General features: G+C 43.4%; 1 protein-coding gene across 1 annotated transcript in view; it reads left to right on the forward strand.

The window, feature by feature from the left end:
• The window catches only part of HMCN2 (hemicentin 2), a 345,628-nt gene that overhangs the window by 221,791 nt on the left and 100,168 nt on the right, over positions 1-23,669 (forward strand). Inside the window, 11 exon segments of the mRNA XM_040325278.1 lie at positions 3,133-3,256; positions 10,022-10,197; positions 12,630-12,726; positions 14,109-14,228; positions 15,841-15,996; positions 16,914-17,195; positions 19,669-19,742; positions 19,744-19,837; positions 21,524-21,564; positions 21,566-21,639; positions 22,441-22,528. Of these exon segments, the coding sequence (XP_040181212.1) occupies positions 3,133-3,256; positions 10,022-10,197; positions 12,630-12,726; positions 14,109-14,228; positions 15,841-15,996; positions 16,914-17,195; positions 19,669-19,742; positions 19,744-19,837; positions 21,524-21,564; positions 21,566-21,639; positions 22,441-22,528 (1,326 nt within the window).

Raw genomic sequence — 23,669 nt, forward strand, 5'->3', positions numbered from 1 at the left:
CAGCTTTGTGCTCATCTGCAGGTCTTCTGACCTCTCTCCACTCTCTCACAGGTTTGGCTGAGAACAAGGGGAGCCATTGGCTACTGCTGCTGTCAGTCAAATTAAGTGAGCAGAGAGCCCGGAGTAGAGTTGAGCACACCACCCGATTCTTAATCAAACCCCTAAGGCCCTGTACACACGATCAGTCCAAACTGATGAAAACGGACTGAAGTTCCGTTTCATCGGTCCAAACTGATGGTGTGTAGGCGCCATCAGTCAGTTATTCTTCGGTCAAAAAAAATTGAATTTGCTTTAAAATTGAACTGATGGACTGATAACCGATAGGTCAAAACCGATGGTTAGTACGCAAAAGCATCGGTTAAAAACCCACGCATGCTCAGAATCAAGTCGACGCATGCTTGGAAGCATTGAACTTCGATTTTTTCAGCACGTCATTGTGTTTTACCACACCGCGTTGGACTCGATCGTTTTTTTTAACTGATGGTGTGTAGGCACATCAGACCATCAGTCAGCTTCATCGGTTAACCGATGAGAACGGTCCTTCAGTCCGTTTTCATCAGTTTGGACTGATCGTGTGTACAAGGCCTAAGTGGTCCACCATAGGAAAAGGCTACCTATGGTGGAACACGCAGAAGAGGAGGAACCTAGAGCGCTGGCGACCCCAGAAGAGGAGGTTCCATTTCACAGAGCAGATCATTATAATTTTTTTTTATTTTAAGAGAAAAAAATATAACTTTACAACCACTTTAATATGGACCTTCCATAAATCGGTCGTTCTAGCACTATAAACTACCGTGCCCACTCAGCCATGTAAGGTAAAATATGTAATGATATTTTGTTCTAACATAAAGATGCTGGCCATGGGCACTTCATCTTACTTCTTTAATAATAACATTGAAGATAATACAGAACAGCTAGGACAGCTTATATCGTAAATTAATACTTTTATTATTCTGCTGTTTTGTGCGATGTGAGCCATTTTCATCCTTCTCTAGAGCCCTGGCAACTTGCTAAACTCGGCCTGTCTAAAGTCATGAGATTTCAAAGGTAGTAATGGAAAGATAATTTCAGGAAGTTTCTGCTTTCTCTTAAGTCTGAGGATATCAAACAGGGCAGCTTCAGAATGCAATTTACACAGAAGATGCAAGGACTATATGGCCAAGACACTATCCGCTCAGACTGTATATCTTACACATTGTATGTTTAATATAATCCTAATGCAGGCTTTGCTGTAATAACACCTTATTGATTGCCTTATGTTCTTGAACAACTCGTATGTACTATTGAATGGTCCAAGTTTTTATATACAGTCCTGATCAAAAGTTTAAGACCATTTGAAAAATGGCAAAAAAATCATATTTTACATTGTTGGATCTTAAGGTTCCAAGTAGAGCTTCAACATTCAACAAGAAGAAATGAGAGTGAGACAAAACATTTTTGAGCATTCAATTTAATGAAAACGACGAATAAACTGAAACAGGCTGTTTTTCAGCTGATCAAAAGTTTAGGACCACATGCCTTTAAAAGGCCAAATCTGTGCAAAGATTCATTGTCATTTTCTGTCAGGTAGTCACACGTTGTGATGGCAAAGACAAAAATTCTCCCTTTTTGAACGTGGTTGGCTTGCTGAACTGCATAAGCAGGGTCTCTCATCAAGAAACTGGACTATCCTCGACCCAAATTAAGGCCCTTACTGGTGCTGACTGTAGCCCCATAACCATCAGACGGCACCTGAGACTGAAGGGCTTCAAAAACAAAAAACGTCTTCAAAAACCTCGTCTCCTTGAACGCCACAGAACTGCTCGTTTGGACTTTGCAAGAGAGCACCAAACATGGGACATTCAAAGGTGAAAAAAAGTTTTATTCTCTGATGATTTTTTTTTTACCTTGATGGTCCTGATGGTTTCCAACATTACTGGCATGACAAGCAGATCCCACCTGAGATGTTTTCTATGCGCCATAGTCGAGGGGGCGCCATAATGGTCTGGGCTGCTTTTTCCTTCAGTGGAACAATGGAGCTTCAGGAAGTGCAGGGGCGTCAAACGGCCGCTGGCTATGTCCAGATGTTGCAGACAGCATTCCCCATGACTGAGGGCCCTCGTCTGTGTGGTAACGACTGGGTTTTTCAACAGGACAACGCTACAGTACACAATGCCGGCAGGACAAGGGACTTATTTCAGGAGAATAACATCACTCTTTTGGCCCATCCTGCGTGTTCCCCTGATCTAAATCCAATTGAGAACCTTTGGGGATAGATGGCAAGGGAAGTTTACAAAAATGGACAACAGTTCCAGACAGTAGATGGCCTTCGTGCGGCTGTCTTCACCACTTGGAGAAATGTTCCCACTCACCTCATGGAAACGCTTGCATCAAGCATGCCGAAACAAATTTTTGAAGTGATCAACAATAACGGCGGAGCTACTCATTACTGAGTTCATGTTTGGAAGTTGGATTTCTGTTTTGGGGGGGTTTAGGTTTTTTTTGGAGGTGTGGTCCTAAACTTTTGATCAGCTGAAAAACAGCCTGTTTCAGTTTATTTTCATTAAATTGAATGCTCAAAAAATGTTTGGTCTCACTCTCATTTCTTCTTGTTGCATGTTGAAGCTCTACTTGGAACCTTGTTAAGATCCAACAATGTAAAATACGATTTTTTGCCATTTTCCAAGTGGTCTTAAACTTTTGATCAGGACTGTATGAATATTCAGGAGCCATAAATAATGATGAGCGAATACAGTTATATATTAATAAGGCCAGTGTTGATGGGCTTTTGTTCAAGTGAATAACGCTTCTCTTACCATTCAAGTCAATAGGAAAGCAAAAGAAGCTTGAAGCAGGTCAAATGCAGGGCAAAAAGTGGTCAGCAGCAGGTCAAGTGCACTTATCAATGCATTTCGACTGATCACATAAGCCTCTCAAGTTGTATTTGACTTTTAACGCGTTCCCAAAGCTCATCAAAACAGGGCATTAATCAGGCTTATTCTTGAGACATGAGTGCATGGGTCACTATTCGTATAAGTAGCCCATAGCAGCCAATTAGTTGTCCATTAGGTTTGCCCAGGATGACTGGATTAATGCTTGGTTTATCTGTTATGCTATGTTGAGTCCAATAAGTCTTTGGTATTTGTCCTTCAGATTTTGGAGCAGGGCAGAATCCTTACCTTGTCTGCAGCCCACATATTGGATTCTGGAATCTACACCTGTGTTGCCGTTAATTCTGCAGGGGAGGACAGCCATGATACCGAGCTGCAGGTCTACAGTAAGTAGGAGGGGTTCACCTCCTCATTTTATATGTTGAGATAACAAAGACATAATCAGGGCCCTTCCACATTGGGCTTGTGATTTATTCAATATGATAAATAATATACACGTATGAGGTTTAATTTCTGACATCACTGTCCCACTGTTTAATTGGTTTTACAGACTACACTATACCACAGGAGTCTCATCTGGCGGTTCTCCAGCTACAAGTCCCATTATGCCTCTGCCTGTGGGAGTCATGCTTGTAACTGTCAGCCTTGCAATGCCTTATGGGACTTGTAGTTTCGCAACAGCTGGAGGGCCGCCAGTTAGAGACCCCCTGCTATACCGTATATATGTCCCCTACTGTCAATCCCTTCAGTTAGAAGCACTGACAGACTTAAGCTGGCCATAAAAATTTCTTTAATGTTGACCGGTAGCGATGAATCGGGCAAAATTCGAGCCATGGGTGTCTCTGACAGCATCCCCTAGCTTCACTGTCAGCATCCAACCAGCTACAGTTACTGTTCCTGAATTCCGACAGCCGTGAGAATTCTAGATATGTTTGGCCTGCTTTAGAGTGTCTGAAGACTCTCCTGCTCACCAGAGAATTTATTTCTAATTTTGCCTGTACTAACTACCTCTAGTTCCAGTGCTCAATGAGTGATGTGTTATTATAGCTATGTATGCAGTGGTGTATCTACCACATTGCAATTAAGGGCCCAGATTCTCAAAGGAGTTACGCCGGCGTATCTCCAGATCTCTGAGTGTGAGGCATCGTATCTATGCGCCTGATTCTTAGAATCAGTTACGCATAGATTTGTCTTAGATCCGACCGGTGTAAGTCTCTTATGCCGTCGTATCTAAGTTGCATATTTACGCTGGCCACTAGGTGGCGCTTCAGTCAATTTACGCGTCGAATATGGTAATTAGCCAGATACGCCGATTCTCAAACGTACGTGCGCCCGGCGCATTTTTTTACGTCGTTTACGTAAGGCTTTTTTGGGCGTAAAGTTACCCCTGCTCTATGAGGCGTAGATCAGGCGTACCAATGTTGGGTATGGACGTCGGAACAGCGTAGAAATTTTCACGTTTTACGTAGTTTGCATAAGTCTTCTGTGAATGGGGCTGTGCGTAAGTTGCGTTCACGTCGAAAGCATTGAGTCTTTGCGGCGTAATTTGGAGCATGCGCACTGGGATAGTCCACGGACGGTGCATGCGCCGTTCGTTAAAAGCGTTGATTACGTGGGGTCACGATTAATTTCCATAAAACACGCCCACCACTTCCAAATTTGAATTCGGCGGCCTTACGCCGGCCCAGTTACACTACGCCGGCGTAACTTAAAGCGCAAGTTCTTTGAGAATAGGGGAACTGCCGCTCTAAGTTACGGCGGCGTAGTGTATCTGAGATGCGCTACGCCCGCCTAAAGATAGGCGATTCTACGTGAATCTGGGCCAAGGTGTTTGCCTTGGGTGGCATTTTTCAGAAGGGCACCACTGCCCCCAGGCAGAAGGGCCTCTTTAACCACTTCCCATCCTTTTAGTGGTTGTATCAAGATGAGCTGCAGGCATCACCCCAGTATAGTTTTTTACGGCGGGCAGTCGGCTCTCTTGCAATAGCAACCAGATGGTGGCTCGGTCTTATAGACGTCAGATCTCTCCATGTAGAGTACCTGTCACAAGCCTATTGTTGTCACAAGGATGTTTATATTCCTTGTGACAGCAATAAAAGTGATTGAGAAAAAATTAAAGCAACAGTGTAAAAAAATAAAATATCAAAAAACAAAATGTAAAAAGCCCCCGTCCTTCCGTGCTCGTGCCAAAGGCTAATGCGCGTTTTAGTCCCCCCACGCAAGCAACGGCAGATCATGGGCAGCAATGGCACTTAGACTAATCTTTTCTTAGGGTCTGATGAGGAAACCGTAGCTGTTCACTGTGAACGGCTGCAGCTTCCCCATCAGATCCTGAGACAAGAACGGTATACCGCAGCCGGGGTGGGACAAATTTAGATGAAGGGGGGTGCCCGATTTTAGTCTTGCCTAGGGCAGCACAAAACCAAAATACACTTCTGTATGTATAACCTCTATCCGAACACTCGTACACATGATTCCCTGACTGCAGTTGAGAGGGACACCTATAGTGATGGCCGTACTTAAAAAGGCTTGATATATTCTATGTGAAATAAATACATCTAAAATTCAGCTATGAAAATAAGTAAGGGAACGTGATCAGACATGAATAAATGATGTGCTGTTTACAGCGTCATTCTTATATACAATGTTTTGGCAACAGCCTGTTCATTCTATTTTCTTTTCTGTAATTGACAAGTAATAGGCAATTACAGTTACGGATGCAGATCTTGGCTTTTGTGACTGTTGGCGGCAGTTATCTTCTGGGACGTCTGCCAAGCTATACAGATATGATCATTATTCTACTATTGTTAGCATTGTTCTGTTCTGGTACTATGCAGGAAGCTGGGAATTATGCCAATTTTACTATTGCTACATTTGTATAATGTTCTATCTCATATTATTCTGAAAACTGTACCTGGACATTATCCATGTAGAAAATATGTTCTATTAGATGTTCCTCTCCTAGGGAACAATAAAATAGGCCTAGTTTTAACCATTTATCTGTAGTGTATTTGTCTGCATTGCCCACTCACAATTAAAGTGACCCTTCTACAGTGCCTTGAAAAAGTATTCATACCCCTTTTCCACATTTTGTCATGTTACAACCAAAATTATAAATGTATTTTATTGAGATTTTTTTGTGATAGACCAACACAAAATGGCACATCATTTTGAAGTGCAAAGAAAATGATAAATGGTTTTCAATTTTTTTTTTTACAAATAAATATCTGAAAAGTGTGGCATGCATTTGTATTCAGCCCTGTTTAACCGGATGCCCCTAAATAAAATCTAGTGGAACCTATTGCCTTCAGTCACTTAATTAGTAAATAGAGTCCATCTGTGTGTAATTTAATCTCAGTATAAATACAGCTGTTCTGTGAAGCCCTCAGAGGTTTGTTAGAGAACCTTAGTGAACCAATAGCACCATGAAGCCCAAGGAACACACCAGACAGGTCAGGGATAAAGTTATTGAGAAGTTTAAAGCAGGGTCCGGTTATAAAAAAAATATCCCAAGCTTTGAACATCTCATGGAGCACTGTTCAATCCATCATCTAAAAATGGAAAGAGTATGGCACAACTGCAATCCTACCAAGACATGGCCGTCCACCTAAACAGACAGGCTGGGCAAGGAGAGAAGCAGCCAAGAGGCCCATGATAACTCTGGAGGAGCTGCAGAGATCCACAGCTCATGGGGGAGAATCTGTCCACAGGACAACTATTATGCCACGTACACACCATCACTTTATGTGATGAAAAAAAATGACGTTTTTAAAAACGTCACTTTAATTGACTGTGTGTGGGGGAAAACGTAGTTTTATGTCTTGTAAAAAACGACCAAAAAAAATTGAAGCATGCTTCAATTTTATGTGTCGTTTTCAAAAGTGCACTTTTTACTTCACAGAAATTGACCATGTGTAGCAAAAAAACGTCGTTTTCTAAGACGTTTTTTCACCCGCGCATGCCCAGAAGCTACTTATGAAGCAAGCTTCAATGGTAAAACGTGGTGGAACGTAACCTCACTTTGCAAGAACATTGTGAGAAAAACGATGGTGTGTAGGCAACTTCGTCTTTGAAAATTGAAGTTTCAAAAACGTCATTTTTTACTTCACAGAAAGTGTCGTTTTTTTTCATCACATAAAGTGATGGTGTGTATGCGGCATAAGTCGTGCACTCCACAAATCTGCCCTTTATGGAAGAGTGACAAGAAGAAATCCATTGTTGAAAGAAAGCCATAAGAAGTCCTGTTTGCAGTTTGCGAAAAGCCATGTGGGGGACACAGCAAACATGTGAAAGAAGGTGCTCTGGTCAGATGAGACCAAAATTGAATTTTTGGCCTAAAAGAAAAATGTTATTTGTGGTGGAAAACTAACACTGCACAACATCACCTAACACACACCATCCCCACTGTGAAACATGGTGGTGGCAGCATCATGTTATGGGGGTGCTTTTCTTCAGCAGGGACAGGAAAGCTTGGTCAGAGTTGATGGGAAGATGAATGGGCCAAATACAGGGCAATCTTAGAAGAAAACCTGTTAGTCTGCAAAAGACTTGAGACTGGGGCAGAGGTTCACCTTCCAGCAGGAAAACGACTCGAAAATACAGCCAGAGCTACAATGGAATGGTTTAGATTAAAGCATATCAGTGTTAGAATGGCCCAGTCAAAAGTCCAGACCTAAATCCAATTGAGAATCTGTGGCAAGACTTGAACATTGCTGTTCACAGAGCTCTCCATCCAATCTGACAGAGCTTGAGCTATTTTGCAAAGAAGAATGGGCAAAAATGTCCCTCTCTAGATGTGCAAAGCTGGTAGAGACATCCCCAAAAAGACTTGCAGCTGTAATTGTAGTGAAAGGTAGTTGTACAAAGTATTGACTCAGGGGGGCTGAATACAAATGCACGCCACACTTTTCACATATTTATTTGTAAAAAATGTTGAAAACCATTTATCGTTTTCCTTCCACTTCACAATTATGTGCCACTTTGTGTTGGTTTATCACATAAAATCCCAATAAACGACATTTTCGTTTTTGGTTGTAACATGACAAAGTGTGAACATTTTTAAGGGGTATGAATACTTTTTAGTATGTCCCCTTTACTGACTTCTCCAACATCACCACCTTAATACAAATAGTCTGAAGCCCAACTAAACTTTAATTCTATAAATAATTTCAAGTGCAAAACAAAAAGTGTGGCAAGTCTTACAGTTGATTTTTATAGAAAGCAGCCACAGACGTCCATCCCCTGCCAGCATGCTCTAGAGATGGACCCAAAGATCTCACAGGGAGCCAATTGCAGAGTTCTAGGTCTCTTGTCCTATTGGACTTGTGAACAGGGGTCAAGTCCTGGGGAAAAAAGTGTGGGAACTCCCACCCAAGATCCACTCCCGCACCAAAAAAAAATTATACGCTCATATGCATAATTACTAAAACCGCATTTGTTTTTTTCGACCCACTGTACCTTAGTAATCCTTTATGTTACTGGCCACTTCCTGTATATGGATTCATCGGGTAGTGTGCGGGTATTCCGTCACTTCCTCGATGCCGCAATGTCTCCTGGGAGCTTTTGTCATTGTTCCCAGGAGACATTGCGGAGGTATGTCGCGAGTTATCGCGGGATTTAGAAAGAACTTGCTCCCAGGAGACATTGCGGCATCGAGGAAGTGACGGAATACCCGCACACTACCCGATGAATCCTTATACAGGAAGTGGCCAGTAACATAAAGGATTACTAAGGTTCGCCTGCCCCTGACAGTGACTCAAGCTGGGCATCGCCGCTTAGTGAAGGATTGGCTGTGCGGCTCGGCTGCTCTCGTCCTGCAAAGGGAACCGCGTTCCTGCTGTGAAAAAAGTGCAGGAACTCCGTTCCCGCAGGACTTGAGCCCTGATTGTGAAGCATTTTTTTATATATGGCAGAGATGTGCAGCATATCCGCACATGCATAGGGCATTTCTGCACAAAGCCCTACAGGGTTCATTGCCATAAAAATTTAGTCGCATGCTCGGAAGCATTTAAACTTCATTTTCTCGGCTCGTTGTAGTGTTGTACGTCACCGCGTTCTTGACGGACGAAAGTTCAGAGATCTTTTGTGTGACCGTTGTAGGGGTGCAACGGATCAAAAAACTCACGGATCGGATCGATCCTCGGATCAGGAGTCACGGATCGGATCATTTTCGGATCAGCAAAAAAAAAAAAAAAGGGTCCGTTTTTTCATTGGTCCAAAAAAAAAATATATATATATATATATATATATATATATATATATATATAATATATAATAAAATATATATTTTTTTTTTTGGACCAATTAAAAAAAGGAACCTTTTTTTTTTTTTTTTTTGCTGATCCGAAAAAAGAGCACAATAGCAATTCACAGGGGTGGATTAAAGAGGAAGCAGGTGAGGCTGTTTGGGACTTAAAGTACAATCTTGATGTTTTTACAGCAAAATATATATATATATATATTTTTTGCTGTAAAAACATCAAGATTGTACTTTAAGTCCCAAACAGCCTCACCTGCTTCCTCTTTAATCCACCCCTGTGAATTGCTATTGTGCCTCTTTTTTCCCCCTTTCCCCCCCCCCTCCTCTCACACCAGTGCTTCACTGCTAACATTCCTATTCAACTTGCTAGAGCCCAGTGCACAGCGTGACACGCCTCCCCGGGGAGGCGTGTCACGCTGGGCTCTGGCAAGCAGACTGGCCGCCGCTCCGGAGCTAGGCCGAAGCCGGGGACTTTCCTAGGCCTAGGCTCCGGAGCGCTCCGCGGATCGCGGGGTGTGCCGATCCGAACGGGGTGGCCCGTTCGGATCACGGATCGGTGACGATCCGTTACACCCCTATGACCGTGTGTATGCAAGCCAAGCTTGAGCGGAATTTCGTCGGAAAAACAATCCAAGGTTTTTCCGACGGAAAATCCGTTCAAGTGTTCGCGGCATTAGTTGCTTGCTGCAGAGAGAAGAGAGTAGGAACACCAGTGGCCGGGCGCCCTAGGCAGCATTCCGCCCTAGGTGGCTGCCTTGATGGGTAGTGGTAGCATCGGCCCTGTACTCAGGCCACCGATCAGAATTCGATCCCTCTCCTTGTATGTAGTACTGTATTATAACTTGGAATAAAAGATACGTGATTAGTGTTGTCTGTATTATTCACCGTGCAGTGCCTCCAAGCATCCTGGGAGAAGAGTTCAACTCATCAGTCACTGTGAATCAGCCGGTCACCTTGGAGTGTGAGAGCAGTGCTTTCCCACCACCTGCAATTACCTGGCTAAAAGATGGACGCCCACTTCCTAAAAGGGCCGGGATCCGGGTGACAGAGAATGGACGCTTCCTACAGGTTTGTTATCATTAATTATTGGCAACGTGCTTCTTTGATATTCCTGTTAACACTGCTAAGTAAAAAAAAAAAAAATTTGATTAGTGCCTTCCACACCTAAAGCGCCAATAATTGTCTCGCTCACAAACTGCTTACATGGGTTGTATTTATTATAAAGGCATTTGTGGGCCATTTCCCTCCAGTTGCTGCATTAACTAATGTATTTAACGTTTACCCTTTTAAATGGGCTACAACACTTAACCCGTGTATGCAATTTGTTTTCGATGCACCACACCACAATGACCAAATGGTTCACATTAGTGCATTGTGGTGCCTTATAGCACATATGCATTGGGGTGAACTATGTATGTGCATAGGGTTGCCATTTAAAAAAAAAAAGACCTTGCAGTGCATCAGGCTGTGTTTGATGCGTCACTGTGCCTTGTGGCAATGCATGGTAAAATGCTTGTTTTACTGGAACCCACTGGTGTGAATGGACTCTTTTAGTTCCACTTTGATGTGCTTATGCACTCAAAAGAGAAGTTTGGGATTTTAAGGTTGAGTTCACACTAGTGAGAATTGGATGTGGCTCTCGCTGCATCTAATTCGCATGTCAGGAGATTGTGACTGGCTCTCTATGGAGCAGGTTCACACATCTCCAGAGTGGCTTCGATGCAAATTGCACAGGAGTCCCGTGCGTCTTCTGGTACGTTTTCAGGCCTGAATTCAGACACAAATTGGGGCTGAAATCGGACCTGAAACAGTAAACAGGAATGTACCAGGCCCCTGCTGTCAACTGCTCCATGCTGCGGTGTGAACCCAGCCTAAAAAACAATTATACTCGCCTAGGTGGATGCAGCATCAATCTGATGCTGCATCTGCCCCCCGCCGACTCTGGAGTGGGAACTGAGTGATTAAAGAGGAAGTAAAGCCGATTTTTATTTTATTTTTTCCTACAAAAAAAAAACCCTGCAAGAGAAAGGCATAACATACTAGCTCATTATGAATGACTTACCTGAGATCGAGGCCCCCAAAGTGCTTCTCGTTCCCCTCCTCCGCCACGTCATGTCCCCTCTGCGCTTCTTACGGGTATCGCTCCGGCGCTGTGATTGGCCGGAGCGGCGATGACGTCACTCCCGCACATGCGCGCGGGACCGGCATGATCCCAATCATAATGCCGGGGCATTCAGTGCGCCTGTGCTGTTGACATCAGTGCAGTGTTTTCTGCAAATATCTCCTTAACCGTGTAGGTTAAGGAGATATTTCTTGCACCTACAGGTAAGCCTTAATCTAGGCTTACCTGTAGGTACAAGTTCTCAGAGTGGATTTACAACATCTTTAGACACTGCTGATTGCTCAGTTCTCCTCCTCCACTCTGAGCAGAGAGCCGCGACTGTCGGGCAGCGGCTCTCTGCTTTCCTCTGCAGTGCTCACTGGAGTGCTGGGTTGTGAAGGTGCTGGCTCAAGCTCTCGGTGGATCAGGATCTTTTCCAAGCCTGGACTGGCTGAGTGATGTCACCTGACAACCCGCTGTTGGCTAAAAATGGGTCACAGGGTCACTGGACTCCTGTGATCCATAGAAGTATGGCCAAAAAAAGCTTTGTCCATACTTCTACTTTAAACAAACCTTGTTGCCGTTTTACAAAAAGATTTTATGTGCATTTAACTCATTTTATGCATTTTATTTACCTGTAAATCCCCCTTGTGTAGACATCCTAAAGCCTGGAGCAGGGGTGGACTGACAACTCATGGGGCCCCCAGGCAATAGAAGATTATGGGGCCCCTGGGCTTACAGATGGCCACCACGCCAGGAGGCAGTGCAGCTAAAATCTCAGGAATTTCACATCAAAAGCCTGTCGGTTTCGGACATATCAGGGACAGATGTAAAAAAAACAGATTTTTACATACTGTGCCTGGTTTTACTGAGCCTGGCAACCCTGATGGGGCCCCCTAGTGGCATGGGGCCCTCGGGCAGTGCCCGAGTGACTCAATGGTCAGTCCACCCCTGGCCTGGAGCCTTTTGCTAGGCTTCACCATGTTGTATGTGATGTCAGCAGCCCCAGCAGACTCAGAGTTGTCACTGACTTGATACTCTGCAGTATTCCGTCTAACTCCTTAGCTATGTAGGAAAAGTTAAGGGAGGAGCATAGGAGCTGGGCCAACACAGAGTAATTTGATAATCCCAGAAGAGAAGAGGGCTATGACACAAGGTGGGAGGGCCATGAACTGACACTTTTTTATATGTCAGTTCTCTAGGATGTTGAGAGGGGTGTTGCAAGTCAATAAATAACACTGCAAGTAAGCATTTCCAATACTTGATTTTTGTTGTGCAGAGGTTCACATTTTTAAATATAGAGAGATGAGGGGATTTTTATTTGATCCATGGGTGTATGTGACTTTCTAGTATCTAGTAATTACACATTGTGACACATATATTATTTGTCACTCAACAGATTGACCAGGCTCAGCTGCGAGATGCTGGATGGTACACCTGTGAGGCCTCCAATGATGCCGGGCGTTCTGAGAAGCATTACAATGTCGTCATCTGGGGTAAAAGACTCAACTAAACAGTGCTGGCTGCATTAAAGAGATTTTTTTTAAAGAGTAAAAACCTGTTCGAGAAGCTCCAGATAAATGGTGCCATTCTCTACCTTCTAGGCCATATATTATTTGTGGGCCAGTGTGGATGAACCTTTCATTGAACCTAAACTTTGCACTAGAGTCACTCTGTAGGTGGAGGAAGGGGCACTGCCATAACCAATCAGGTTCTACTGCATTGCTCAGTGCTCTGGATTAACCCCATCAGTGTTCTGTTCTTTAATTATCTATTTGCGAGTACTTCTAACCAGGGCCGTATTTGCTCTCACTGCCGCCCCAAGGCCAGGTTCCACAATGCACCCCCTCCCCGCCAACCGACCCACCCCCCCAAATCAACGGAGTATGTGCGGCATGGTTAGATCAAATATGTTTTGTTTGTTTTTTTACTTTTTTATCACTTTTTTTATTTTTATTTATTTGTAGCTTGTCGCTTACTTTTTAAAATTTTTGTATAATTTTCCTATTATTTTTCTTATTATTTTTTTTATTCTTTACTTTTTTATTTTATTAATTTAATTATTATTTCTTATTATTTATTTATTTTTTATCAATTTTTTTTCACTTAACTTTTTTGCTATCACACAGGAGAAAATAATTTCCTGTGTGATAGCAATTGACCCTGTCACCTCCAAAACAGGAGTCCTATCACTGTGCTAGAACTCCTGTCACAGCTGAGATGGGAAGAGCACAGCTCTCCCCTCTCACTGTGTACATCGGCAGCAGGGACAGGAGACAGACTCGGTGGCCGGGGGGGGGGGGACGGAGTCCCGAAGACAGAGCCAGCAGAGAGAGGTATGTGGGGTGGGGGAGAGGCGAGAACGGACGGGAGCACATATTTTACAAGTGATTTCGGTGACATTGCCGCAATCACTTGTTAACGAGCGAGCGTATTCCCCCATAACTTACCGCCCTAACTGTATGTTCCGGGCGTCGGGGGACTCCATGCCACTGCCGCCCCTTGGAGCCCTGCCGCCCCAAGGCCTGGCCTCAGTGGCCTTGTGGGAAATCCGGGCCTGCTTCTAACTACAGTAGAGAAACGTGAGGTCAGGGACCAGCCCAAGCTGTCTCAAGGCGAGGATTGGAGGACACATTGACTAATCCTCTGGTTTAACAGAGATGAGAACAGTAGCCTAGACTTTTGGCCAAATGACCAGCTCTGTCAGAAGCCCGGAGTGGCAGTTTTCTCCAGGAAAGGGAATTATTTCACTTAATATTTACCTATGGCAACAAGACAGCTAATTAACTTTATATTCTCATTTGAGTATGTTGATGCATACACTTACTACTTTCATTTCTTTTTGCCAACACTCATCTTTAATACCCTCTTTTTTTAGTCCCTCCCAGTTTCCCAGCATTTCCTGAACCCTCCTTGCCAGTTATCGAAGGACAGCCAACCAGCTTCACCTGTGAATGTCAGGGCTCTCCACCTCCTCTGCTTACCTGGATGAAGAATGGTGAGTGATTGTAATTCAAAGTGTAATCACACGAAGGGGATAACATAATGCAGTGTTTGTATAGTCAAACCTTTTTTTTTGGAAAACTATGGATAGAATAGAGAAGAGTTAAAACCTTTATTAGGTTATTTTTTATTTATTTTTTTGCTGTCTTTGTTCTGCTGGGGAAATTCATCTTTACTTGCTGTCCCAGTGATGCAATAGGACATCTCCCTGAAGTGAAGACAATGCCCCTCTTAGACAGTTGTCACCAACACATGTGGAAAGATTTACCCTTGCACCTTGCTTGTAGTGCAGTGGTGGCCGCTTCATTAGGAGCAGAGCCCCTCAAATCCATGCGCCCAGCCCCTAATCTACATGGAGGGCGCCGGACGCATGGATTTCAATAGTGTTTTTTTTTTTTTAAGCACATGATTAAAGACTGAGGCTCTAATTGGCTTGAAAAAAGGGTGGGCTCAGGGCGCAGAGCACTGCGCCCCGAGCACACCTAGTTGCGTGACAATAGCAAATTAATATTCGCCATTGTCTTCCTGCTTCTTCTCCCGGCCAATCAGGAAGCGGGTCTTAAGCAGGTCTTAGAGATCTTGGAGACACCAATGCTGAGTTGTTGTTTTTTTCATTTTTAGTTGCAAAGTTAGAGGTGTCATCTTATCCTTGGTTTGCAGTGAAGGAAATCTGTGGAACACAATAAGCACGCAGCCTGAGAAGTTCCAGCCTTTACATTCATTCTAGGATAGTGACCCATGAACTAGTGATCAATGACAAGGATAAAAAAAAAAAAAAAGTTTTGCCTAGAGATATTTTTTTAGGGGCCTGAGTCACAGGACTTCTCTCCCCATACAAGTCTATGAGAATACAAAATTGGAGCTTAGGTCAAATAGTCTTGTCAGTGAATTGTAAATGATCCTAGAAGCAGTGGTGGCTGGTGGTATATTTTTTTGGGGGGATCACCCCTGCACCCCCCATTCGGTCACGAGCCCCGCACTTACCCCATCTAGGTCAAGGTCAGCACTTCCTCCGGGGCGGGGTCAGGAGGCTTCTCCTGCTTTTCTGCATCACCTCCTCCCCCCTTCTCCTAGGTTCCTAGTTGGCCAATAGGATCGCTTCTCCTCTTGGCCAATCGGGTAATGGGTCTCAGGACCCGCTTCCTGATTGGCCAGTAGGGGAATCAGGAAGGCAATAGCGAACTCGTTAATGTCTTACAACTGGGTGGGCACAGTGCTCTTCGCCCTAAACTCACCCTTTTTTTAAGCCAATTATAGCCTCTGGCTCTAATCATGTGCTTCTAAAAAAAAAAAAACATTGGAATCCATGCTTCCGGTGCCCTGAATGCAGATTAGGGGCGGGACACCTGGATTAGGGGAGTGGCACTCCTATGCCCCAAATGGAGTGGCCTCCAGTGCCCAGAAGCAACTTGAACTGATCAGAAATGCAAGCAGAATCAATAACAAAGCCTGTCGATGGAGGTCTTAGCAATGCCGAAAAATGTATTTTAACAGAAGGGGTAAATGACCATTTAGAATTCAGTAATGGCAGTTTCTATACCTCTGCTCAGGTTGGTTACCTTTAAATGTTAGAGAATTGTTGACATGTATCTTCTGTCCTGATGCAGGGTCCCCCCTGGAGGGTGAGGATGTGGCTCTGGTGTCAGCCGGAGGACGGTTGCTACAAATCAGTAAGGTCCAGGCATCGGATGAAGGCAATTACACCTGTGTGTGTAGCAATGAGGCCGGCAGCACACAAAGGGACTACTGGCTGGAGGTCTATGGTAAGACAGCGCTTTTTTATATTTATAAAGTTATTTTATTCCGCGAGTGAGTTTGGGGTGAAGGAACTTGACTGGTCTGCACAGAGTTTTGACCTCAGCCTGATGGAACACCTTTGGGATGAATTAGAGCAGAGACTGTGCGCCATGCCTTCTTGTCCAACATCAGTGCCTGACCTCACAAAAGGACTTCTGGAAGAATGGTCAAATATTCCCATAGACACTCTCCTAAACCTTGTGGACAGCCATCCCAGAAGAGTTGAAGCTGTTATAGCTGCAAAGGGTGGGCCAACTCAATATTGAACCCTACAGACTAAGACTGGGATGCCATTAAAGTTCATTTGCATGTAAAGACAGGTGTCCTAATACTTTTGGTAATATAGTGTAGTTCAAAATGTATTATAAATACTATAGTTTCCCTCTAGAAACTAGTAAATACTTTAAAATCTAGCATTTTAATGGGGTTGTAAAGGAATTTTTTTTCCCTAAATAGCTTCCTTTACCTTAGTGCAGTGCATATATAACTCTATCAATAGTATAGAAAGGGGCCCAAACAAAATAGATGGGGCTCATACTCACCTAATACAATGGTCAGCAATGTATTAAGAGAGGTAGTGAATGGCGACATCCAGGATGGGGGAATTTAAGGAAGGGAGAGGGATTAAGGGGGGGGTGGTATGGGAATAAATTAAAATGGAGCAAGTAATGATATATCGGGTCAATCAAAAGGCACAGATATTGTTGGAGTCCACAATAGCAGCTCCCATATCTTTGTCATGACAATGACAGTTCACTTTAATTGTCAGTTGGTTCCTCTCCATTCATTATTCTGATCATCCTTAATAGTATAGTACAAACTTACTCTATTATAGTATAGATAAATGTTCATGTTTTTATTCTCTATTCTACCATCTCCCCAGCTCTCCCAGTAATCGGTAGCAGTGGCCATATTGCAGCTCCCATAGCGGTGACCCGAGACAGCACCGTGACCATGGAATGTGTGGTCAGCGGCAAGCCTGCTCCCTCATTGACCTGGCTGAAGGACGGTTTTCCATTAGGCAGCGGACCTAACTTGGTATTGAAGAACAAGGGGCAACAGCTGATCATCTCCCGGGCAATGTCTTCCCACTCTGGCCGATATGTCTGTGTGGCAGTAAATGCAGCGGGGCAGACTGATAATAAATATGACCTCACGGTGCAGGGTAAGTCCTTCTGTACTAGAATTTAGATTTAAAGGATAGGGTAAGTAGGGTACGTGGTTAAACATTCCTTTTACTCTTATGCAAAATATGGATCAATGATCAGAAAAACGTTCTTAGCATTGATTATCATTATCTGTGACAAATGCCTAAATAGCATAACAGAGCTATGAACATGAAAACTAACTCTTATGCCGCGTACATACGGTCGGAATTTCTGAAAAGTAAAGTTCGATGGGAGCTTTTGGTCGGAAATTCCGACGGTGTGTAGGCCCCATCTGACTTTTTCAAAAATTTGAGAGCTGGTTCTCAAATTTTCCGACGGGAAAAGTTCTTGGGCCAGATTCTCGTAGATCGGCGTATCTTTGTTCCGGCGTAGCGTATCCTATTTACACTACGCCTCCGCAACTTAGACGGGCAAGTGCTATATTCTCAAAGAACTTGCTCCGTAAGTTGCAGCGGCGTAGCGTAAATAGGCCGACGTAAGCCCGCCTAATTAAAATTTGGAACAGGGGGGGCGTGTTTTTTGCTTCAAAGTACGCCGCAAGAACGTATTGGTTTCGACGTGAACGTAAATGACGTCCAGCTCCATTCACGGACGACTTACGCAAACGACGTAAAATATTCAAAATTCGACGCGGGAACGACGTCCATACTTAACATTGGTACGCTGCATGTATGCCTCATATAGCAGGGGTAACTTTACGCCGGGAACAGCCTAACGTAAACGGCGTATCTGTACTGCGTCGGCCAAGCTACGTTCGTGAATTCCCCGTATCTAGCGATTTACATATTTCTAGCGTAAATCAGCGTACACCGCCCCTAGCGCCAGCGTAAATATGCAGTTAAGATCCGACGATCTAATAGAAATCTATGCGTAACTGATTCTATGAATCAGGCGCTTAGATACGACGGCTCAGACTCAGAGATACGACGGCGTATCTGGAGATACCCCCCGTCGTATCTCCTTTGGAGAATCTGCCCCTTGTCGGAAATTCCGATCATCTGTATGCAATACCGACACGCAAAAAAAACACGCATGCTCGGAATCATTGAACTTAATTTCTCTCGGCTCATTGTAGTGTTGTACGTCACCGCGTTCTTGACGGTCGGAATTTGTGCGACCGTGTGTATGCAACACAAGTTTGAGACAAAATTCAGTCGGAAAAAAATCCACGGGTTTTCTTATCAGAATTTACGATCGTGTGTACGCGGCATTAGAGTATATGTGAAATCTCACCTAGAAATAAAAGGCAAAACATTTGTGTGTATGGTGTGTGTGTTGTGTATGTATATATATAAATCATAAATACGTTTTTTTGTTTTTGTTTTTCTTTTTAATAAGCGATCACATAATCTCTGTTCTAGCTGCATAATGCAGGCAATGTCCAAAAGTCCGGCCCGTGGGCCAATCACGGCCCGTGTTCCGGTTTGAACGGCCGCCCGGGTTATTTAGACATATGTATAATCTTTTGTGGCCCCCGACAATCTCCCAGCCGCCAGGGCCACAATAGATGTATATGCCTTGAAACGGGACAGGGAGGAGGCAGGACGAGCACCGCCGCTGTACACACACAGGAGTATTTTCCTGTTTACGGGCGGCCTCTGTAATAGGAAGTCCCTGCGCTGCCAGTGGATGACTGTTCTGTCCATCAAAAGAGGCGGGACTTTCTAATAAAGGGGGCCGCTGTGTAAACAGGAGATTCTCCTGTAATTTTTTGGCGCTCGTGAGTGCATTCCTGGCACATATGGTGCTGCATTCCTGGCAAATCGTGGTGGGTGCATTCCTGGCAATGGTGAGGCTACATTCCTGGCAATGGTGAGGCTACATTCATGGCAATGGTGGGTCTGCAGATGGGCACTTGTGAGGCTGCAGATGGGCACTGACCTCTATTTTGCTTTACAGTTCTTTAATACATTTTTTATTTATTTTTCCTGAAACTTCCCTCTTAAAGTGAATAAATACGGTATATCCAAATAACACGCCCAAGCTCATCTCTTCACCACACACAGCCACAAAGACAAGAGAATTATTGTTGGGCATTGTATTAGTGCTTGGAGGAACACAGGCCTCGTACACACGACCGAGTTTCTCGGCAAAAACCAGCAAGAAACTTGCTGGGGGATATTTTTTTGCCGAGGAAACCGGTCGTGTGTACATTTTCGTTGAGGAAACTGTCGAGAAACTCGACGAGCCAAAAAGAGAGCATGTTCTCTATTTCCTTGACGGGGAATGGAGAAAATTGGCTTGTTGACAGCCTAACAAGGAACTCGACGAGGAAAACTATGTGTTTCTCGGTCGTGTGTACGAGGCCTTAGACCGAATTTTAATGGTTCAAAGAATGTCAGGCAAAATGGTCGGCTCTCGCGCATGTTCAGTTCATCAAATCTGGCCCTCTTTGAAAAAGGTTTGACACCTCTGGCATAATGGGTTTTGAAAGCTGGTTATTAATGTGAATGTTACTTATCATTTCAGTACCTCCAGAAATAACAAGTCCACAGGTGGAGCCACGCAATGTGTCTGTAGCTTTACAAGGTAGCTTCACTCTTTTCTGGTGAATCTTCTGGAATACCTCCTCCGACCATCACATGGTACAGAAACAACATGCCTCTTGCTCCGCAGGGGAACATCCACATTCAATCAGGTAATATATTCCAAAGAAAAACACTTGTCTTTGTAGTTATATGAGAAGCTCATAACAAGCAGCTAAAATGTTTAAAACATATAATTTCTAAACTTACAGTTGTAGTATATCAATAGACAATATGGTCAAATCTTTGTGAACACCTGATCATCACACCTATTTGAGCATGGGCATGAGTGTGTCTATGGGAATTTGTGACAGGCATCCGAAGACGCTTCTCTTTCCTATGGGAATTTGTGTCTATACAGCCAAAAAAGTGTTTGTGAGGTTTGCATTTTTAGCATTTGTGAGCACTTTGTTGTTCAGTAGGGTTGGATTGGATTGGATTGGATTGGAATAAATACTTATAGAGCGCCAAATGCGAGTTGTGAAACTCGCGTCTAAGCGCTTACCAACAAGCTGGGGGTATCCAGTTCCCAAGAGCAAAAAGAAGAAACTAGACATCTAAGTAAAAGAGGGCAACAGACAAGAAATAACAGAAATATAAAAAGAAGGGGGGGGGTGTCAGGGCACAAAAAGCCTATCCCTACTCCCTGACCATGGACCGCAGCCTGGGATTAAGGCAGCGTCCTGCTAAGGGCTTGGAAGGCCAAGTCTCTATCTGTAGGCTTGTGAAAAAAGAAGTGTTTTCAAGCCCTTACGGAAGGCCATCAAGGAGGAGGATGCTCGGAGCTGATGAGGGAGCTGGTTCCAAAGAGAGTTCCTCAGTGTTTGGAGCCGGCGGCCACCTTTTGAAGCTCATCGACTAGATTGAATAATTGCTAACAGGGCGTCAGTCGAGTGAAGCTCTCTGGATGGACAGTAGTGTTGTGTCATATTCGATAAGTACATTGGACCTAGTTGCCAATAGGCCCGAAACACCAGACAGAGTGCCTTGAACTCAACCCGTTTTGCTATCGGGAGCCAGTGTAGATTCTTAAGCACTGGGGAGATGTGATTCCGCCTTAGGCAGTTTGGGTTGAGGTCAGGACTCTGTGCAGGCCATTAGTTCCTTAAGACCAAACTCATCAAAACATGTCTTTGAAGAGTTGGCGTTGTGCACTGGGAAACAGTCATACTGGAACAGAAAAGGGTCTGCGCCAAACTGAGTAGAAGCACTCAAATGGCTAAAATGTATTTTATGTGCTTGTAGAATTAACAGTACACTTTTCTACTCCACATGCATCGTCCTTCCCATTTTTACCCTTCAGTTCCATTCTGGACCCCTTCCTAGAAGCTCTCCACTCTCTCATACATACAATGACCTGTCCTGAAGGTTTAGACGTTGTGACATGGGGTTGGCTATGCTATAGCCAACAGAAACCATCAGAACGTCTATCTACTTGGGGGGGCCTTTGGGATGACCACTACAAGGGCCAAAATGGAAGAATAAAGCATATCTCATCTTGGTACTTCCTACACCTGGTTAATCGGTGGATTCCACATTTGTAACACAGGGGACAGGTAAGCCTGTTCAAAATAACCCGTAATCTGTGTAGACTAGAAACCATTGTTTGGTGCCGCCTAACGCTTTTCGAATTTGTCTGAAGTTCTCTTTAGCTGCAATAGTTCTGCTGTTCTCTTTTTACTATTAGACGCCTCTTGGGACAGTTACTGTATTAGTATCTACTTTTGTCCTAGAAGAATGTATAAGAATTTATGTCACACTGGAATATCTAATTTACTCTTCTTACTTTCACTGATTAGGTGGACGTGTCCTTAAAGTGGTACATGCAGACTTTGGGGATGGCGGGTGCTTATGCTTGTTTGGTAACAAACGCTGCAGGGGGATGCCAAAAAGGATTTTTTTGTGGATATCTTACGTAAGGTATCAGGGGGGGGATATAGGGCTTAAAAGTAAATTTACCTTTTTATAGACGTTTCTGACTAAGAAGATATTCTAACCCAGGAAAGCGAAGAAATTACTGTAAATTATGTTGATTATCTGCTGTGTTCTGTTTTTACAGAGCTGTGTTGATTCCATAGTAATCTGTTAGGAATCTTGAAATGACAATCTTCTGATTTTTATGTATCCTGTAAAACAATGTATTATTATGTCTATAGGTCAAAGTTCCATCCCCTATGATTTTCTGTATCGGAAACATTGGATACCTAGACAAATAGGGGGGTAAATCTCCCCAGTGTGTACAAACACAATAAAAAACTTGACAAGGGTTCCAACCTGTCCATATTCTATACCAAATTAAAAAAAAAAGTTTGGGCTTTACATACACTTAAAATGTCTCACACTAGATTTACTAAAACTGGAGCATGGTGGCCAATCAGCTTCTAACCTCAGTTTGGTCAATTAAGCTTTGGTAAAAAAAAAAACATGGAAGCTGGTTTCTATTTAGAAGCGACGCTGATTTTGCACTTTTCAGCTTTAGTAAATAAACCCCAAAGGGACATTGTAATGTTTTGGGGTAATATTATTTGGAAGTTTTACGCAAGTTTCCACTGTTTAGAAGCTTATAAATTGATGTTTTACATTATTTCTAGATTAATATTACATTTAATGCAGGATATGTCTGTTGTGTTTAAAGATTACGATGGATATTTGATGGGCATCTGTATGCACTGCGTGAAATGTATCTGCTGACCCCTTATTTCATTGATTGTTACAGTTCCGGCCCCATCATAGAGGATGACGAGAATGATAAAGATTACCGAGTGGCAGAGGACAACCTATTGTTCTTCGCTGCAGAGCTGCAGGTGAGGATTATTATCACTATTAAATGATTTTGGTAGTCTGATTGCATCTATGAAAAAATAAGCGCATGGGCGATTTTCAATTAGTTTGTCTGGTGAAAATAAATCTTTTGATACAAAAAGTGATGAGAAAAACCAACAATTCCGACGCACAAAAAAATCCTAACGCATGCTCGGAATCAATTGACGCATGCTCGGAATCATTTAACGTCATTTTTCTCGGCTCATCGTGGTGTTTACGTGACCGCGTTCTTGCCGATCGGAATTTCTGACAACATTTGGTGTGACCGTGTGTATGCAAGACAAGTTTGAGCCAACATTCCATCGGAATGTCCAATTGTGTGTACACGGCATAAGAGGAGATTTCATCTCCGTTTGGAAGATTTCCATTCACTTACAAGTAGTTGCTTTTTTTTTTCATTAAAATTTTTGAGCATTTTTATTACATTGTTCATCAGTTTATTTTTTGCATACTAGGAAAAGTCTAATCACAATGGCTAAGCAATTGAATGGCTTATGCCGCGTACACACGATCGGTCAAACCGATGAGAACGGTCTGATGGACCGTTTTCATTGGACCAAACCGATCGTGTGTGGGCCCCATTGGTTATTTATCCATAGGTTAAAAAAAGCAATCTTGTTTTAAAATTTAACCGATGGATACCTAACCGATAGAAAAAAAAACAATCGTTAGTAGGCACGACCATCAGTTAAAAGTCCATGCATGCTCAGAATCAAGTCGACGCATGCTTGGAAGCATTGAACTTCGTTTTTTTTTCAGCACGTCGGTTGTGTTTTACGTCACCGCGTTCTGACACGATCGGTTTTTTAACTGATGGTGTGTAGGCACGAGTGACCATCAGTCAGCTTCATCGTTAAACGGTCCGTCTCATCGGATGGACCGATCGTGTGTACGCGGCATAAGCCCTGTCTGATTAGCTTAGCTGCCTGTTTATAAACAGTGTTAATCAAAATGTCATTACTGTTTCCATCATTTGTGTTTCCATGTTGCCTTCTTTTGCTCTATTTAGTAATATAAAGTAAAGTAAAAATAAATCCATATTGCTTGAGACTTTTCTATATTTTAATGTTTGAACCAGTTCATGTTTTTTTTTTTTTTACTGCACATTTAACTTGCAATTCA

Source organism: Rana temporaria, chromosome 9, assembly GCF_905171775.1.
Source record: "Rana temporaria chromosome 9, aRanTem1.1, whole genome shotgun sequence".
NCBI classification, from domain to species: domain Eukaryota; kingdom Metazoa; phylum Chordata; class Amphibia; order Anura; family Ranidae; genus Rana; species Rana temporaria.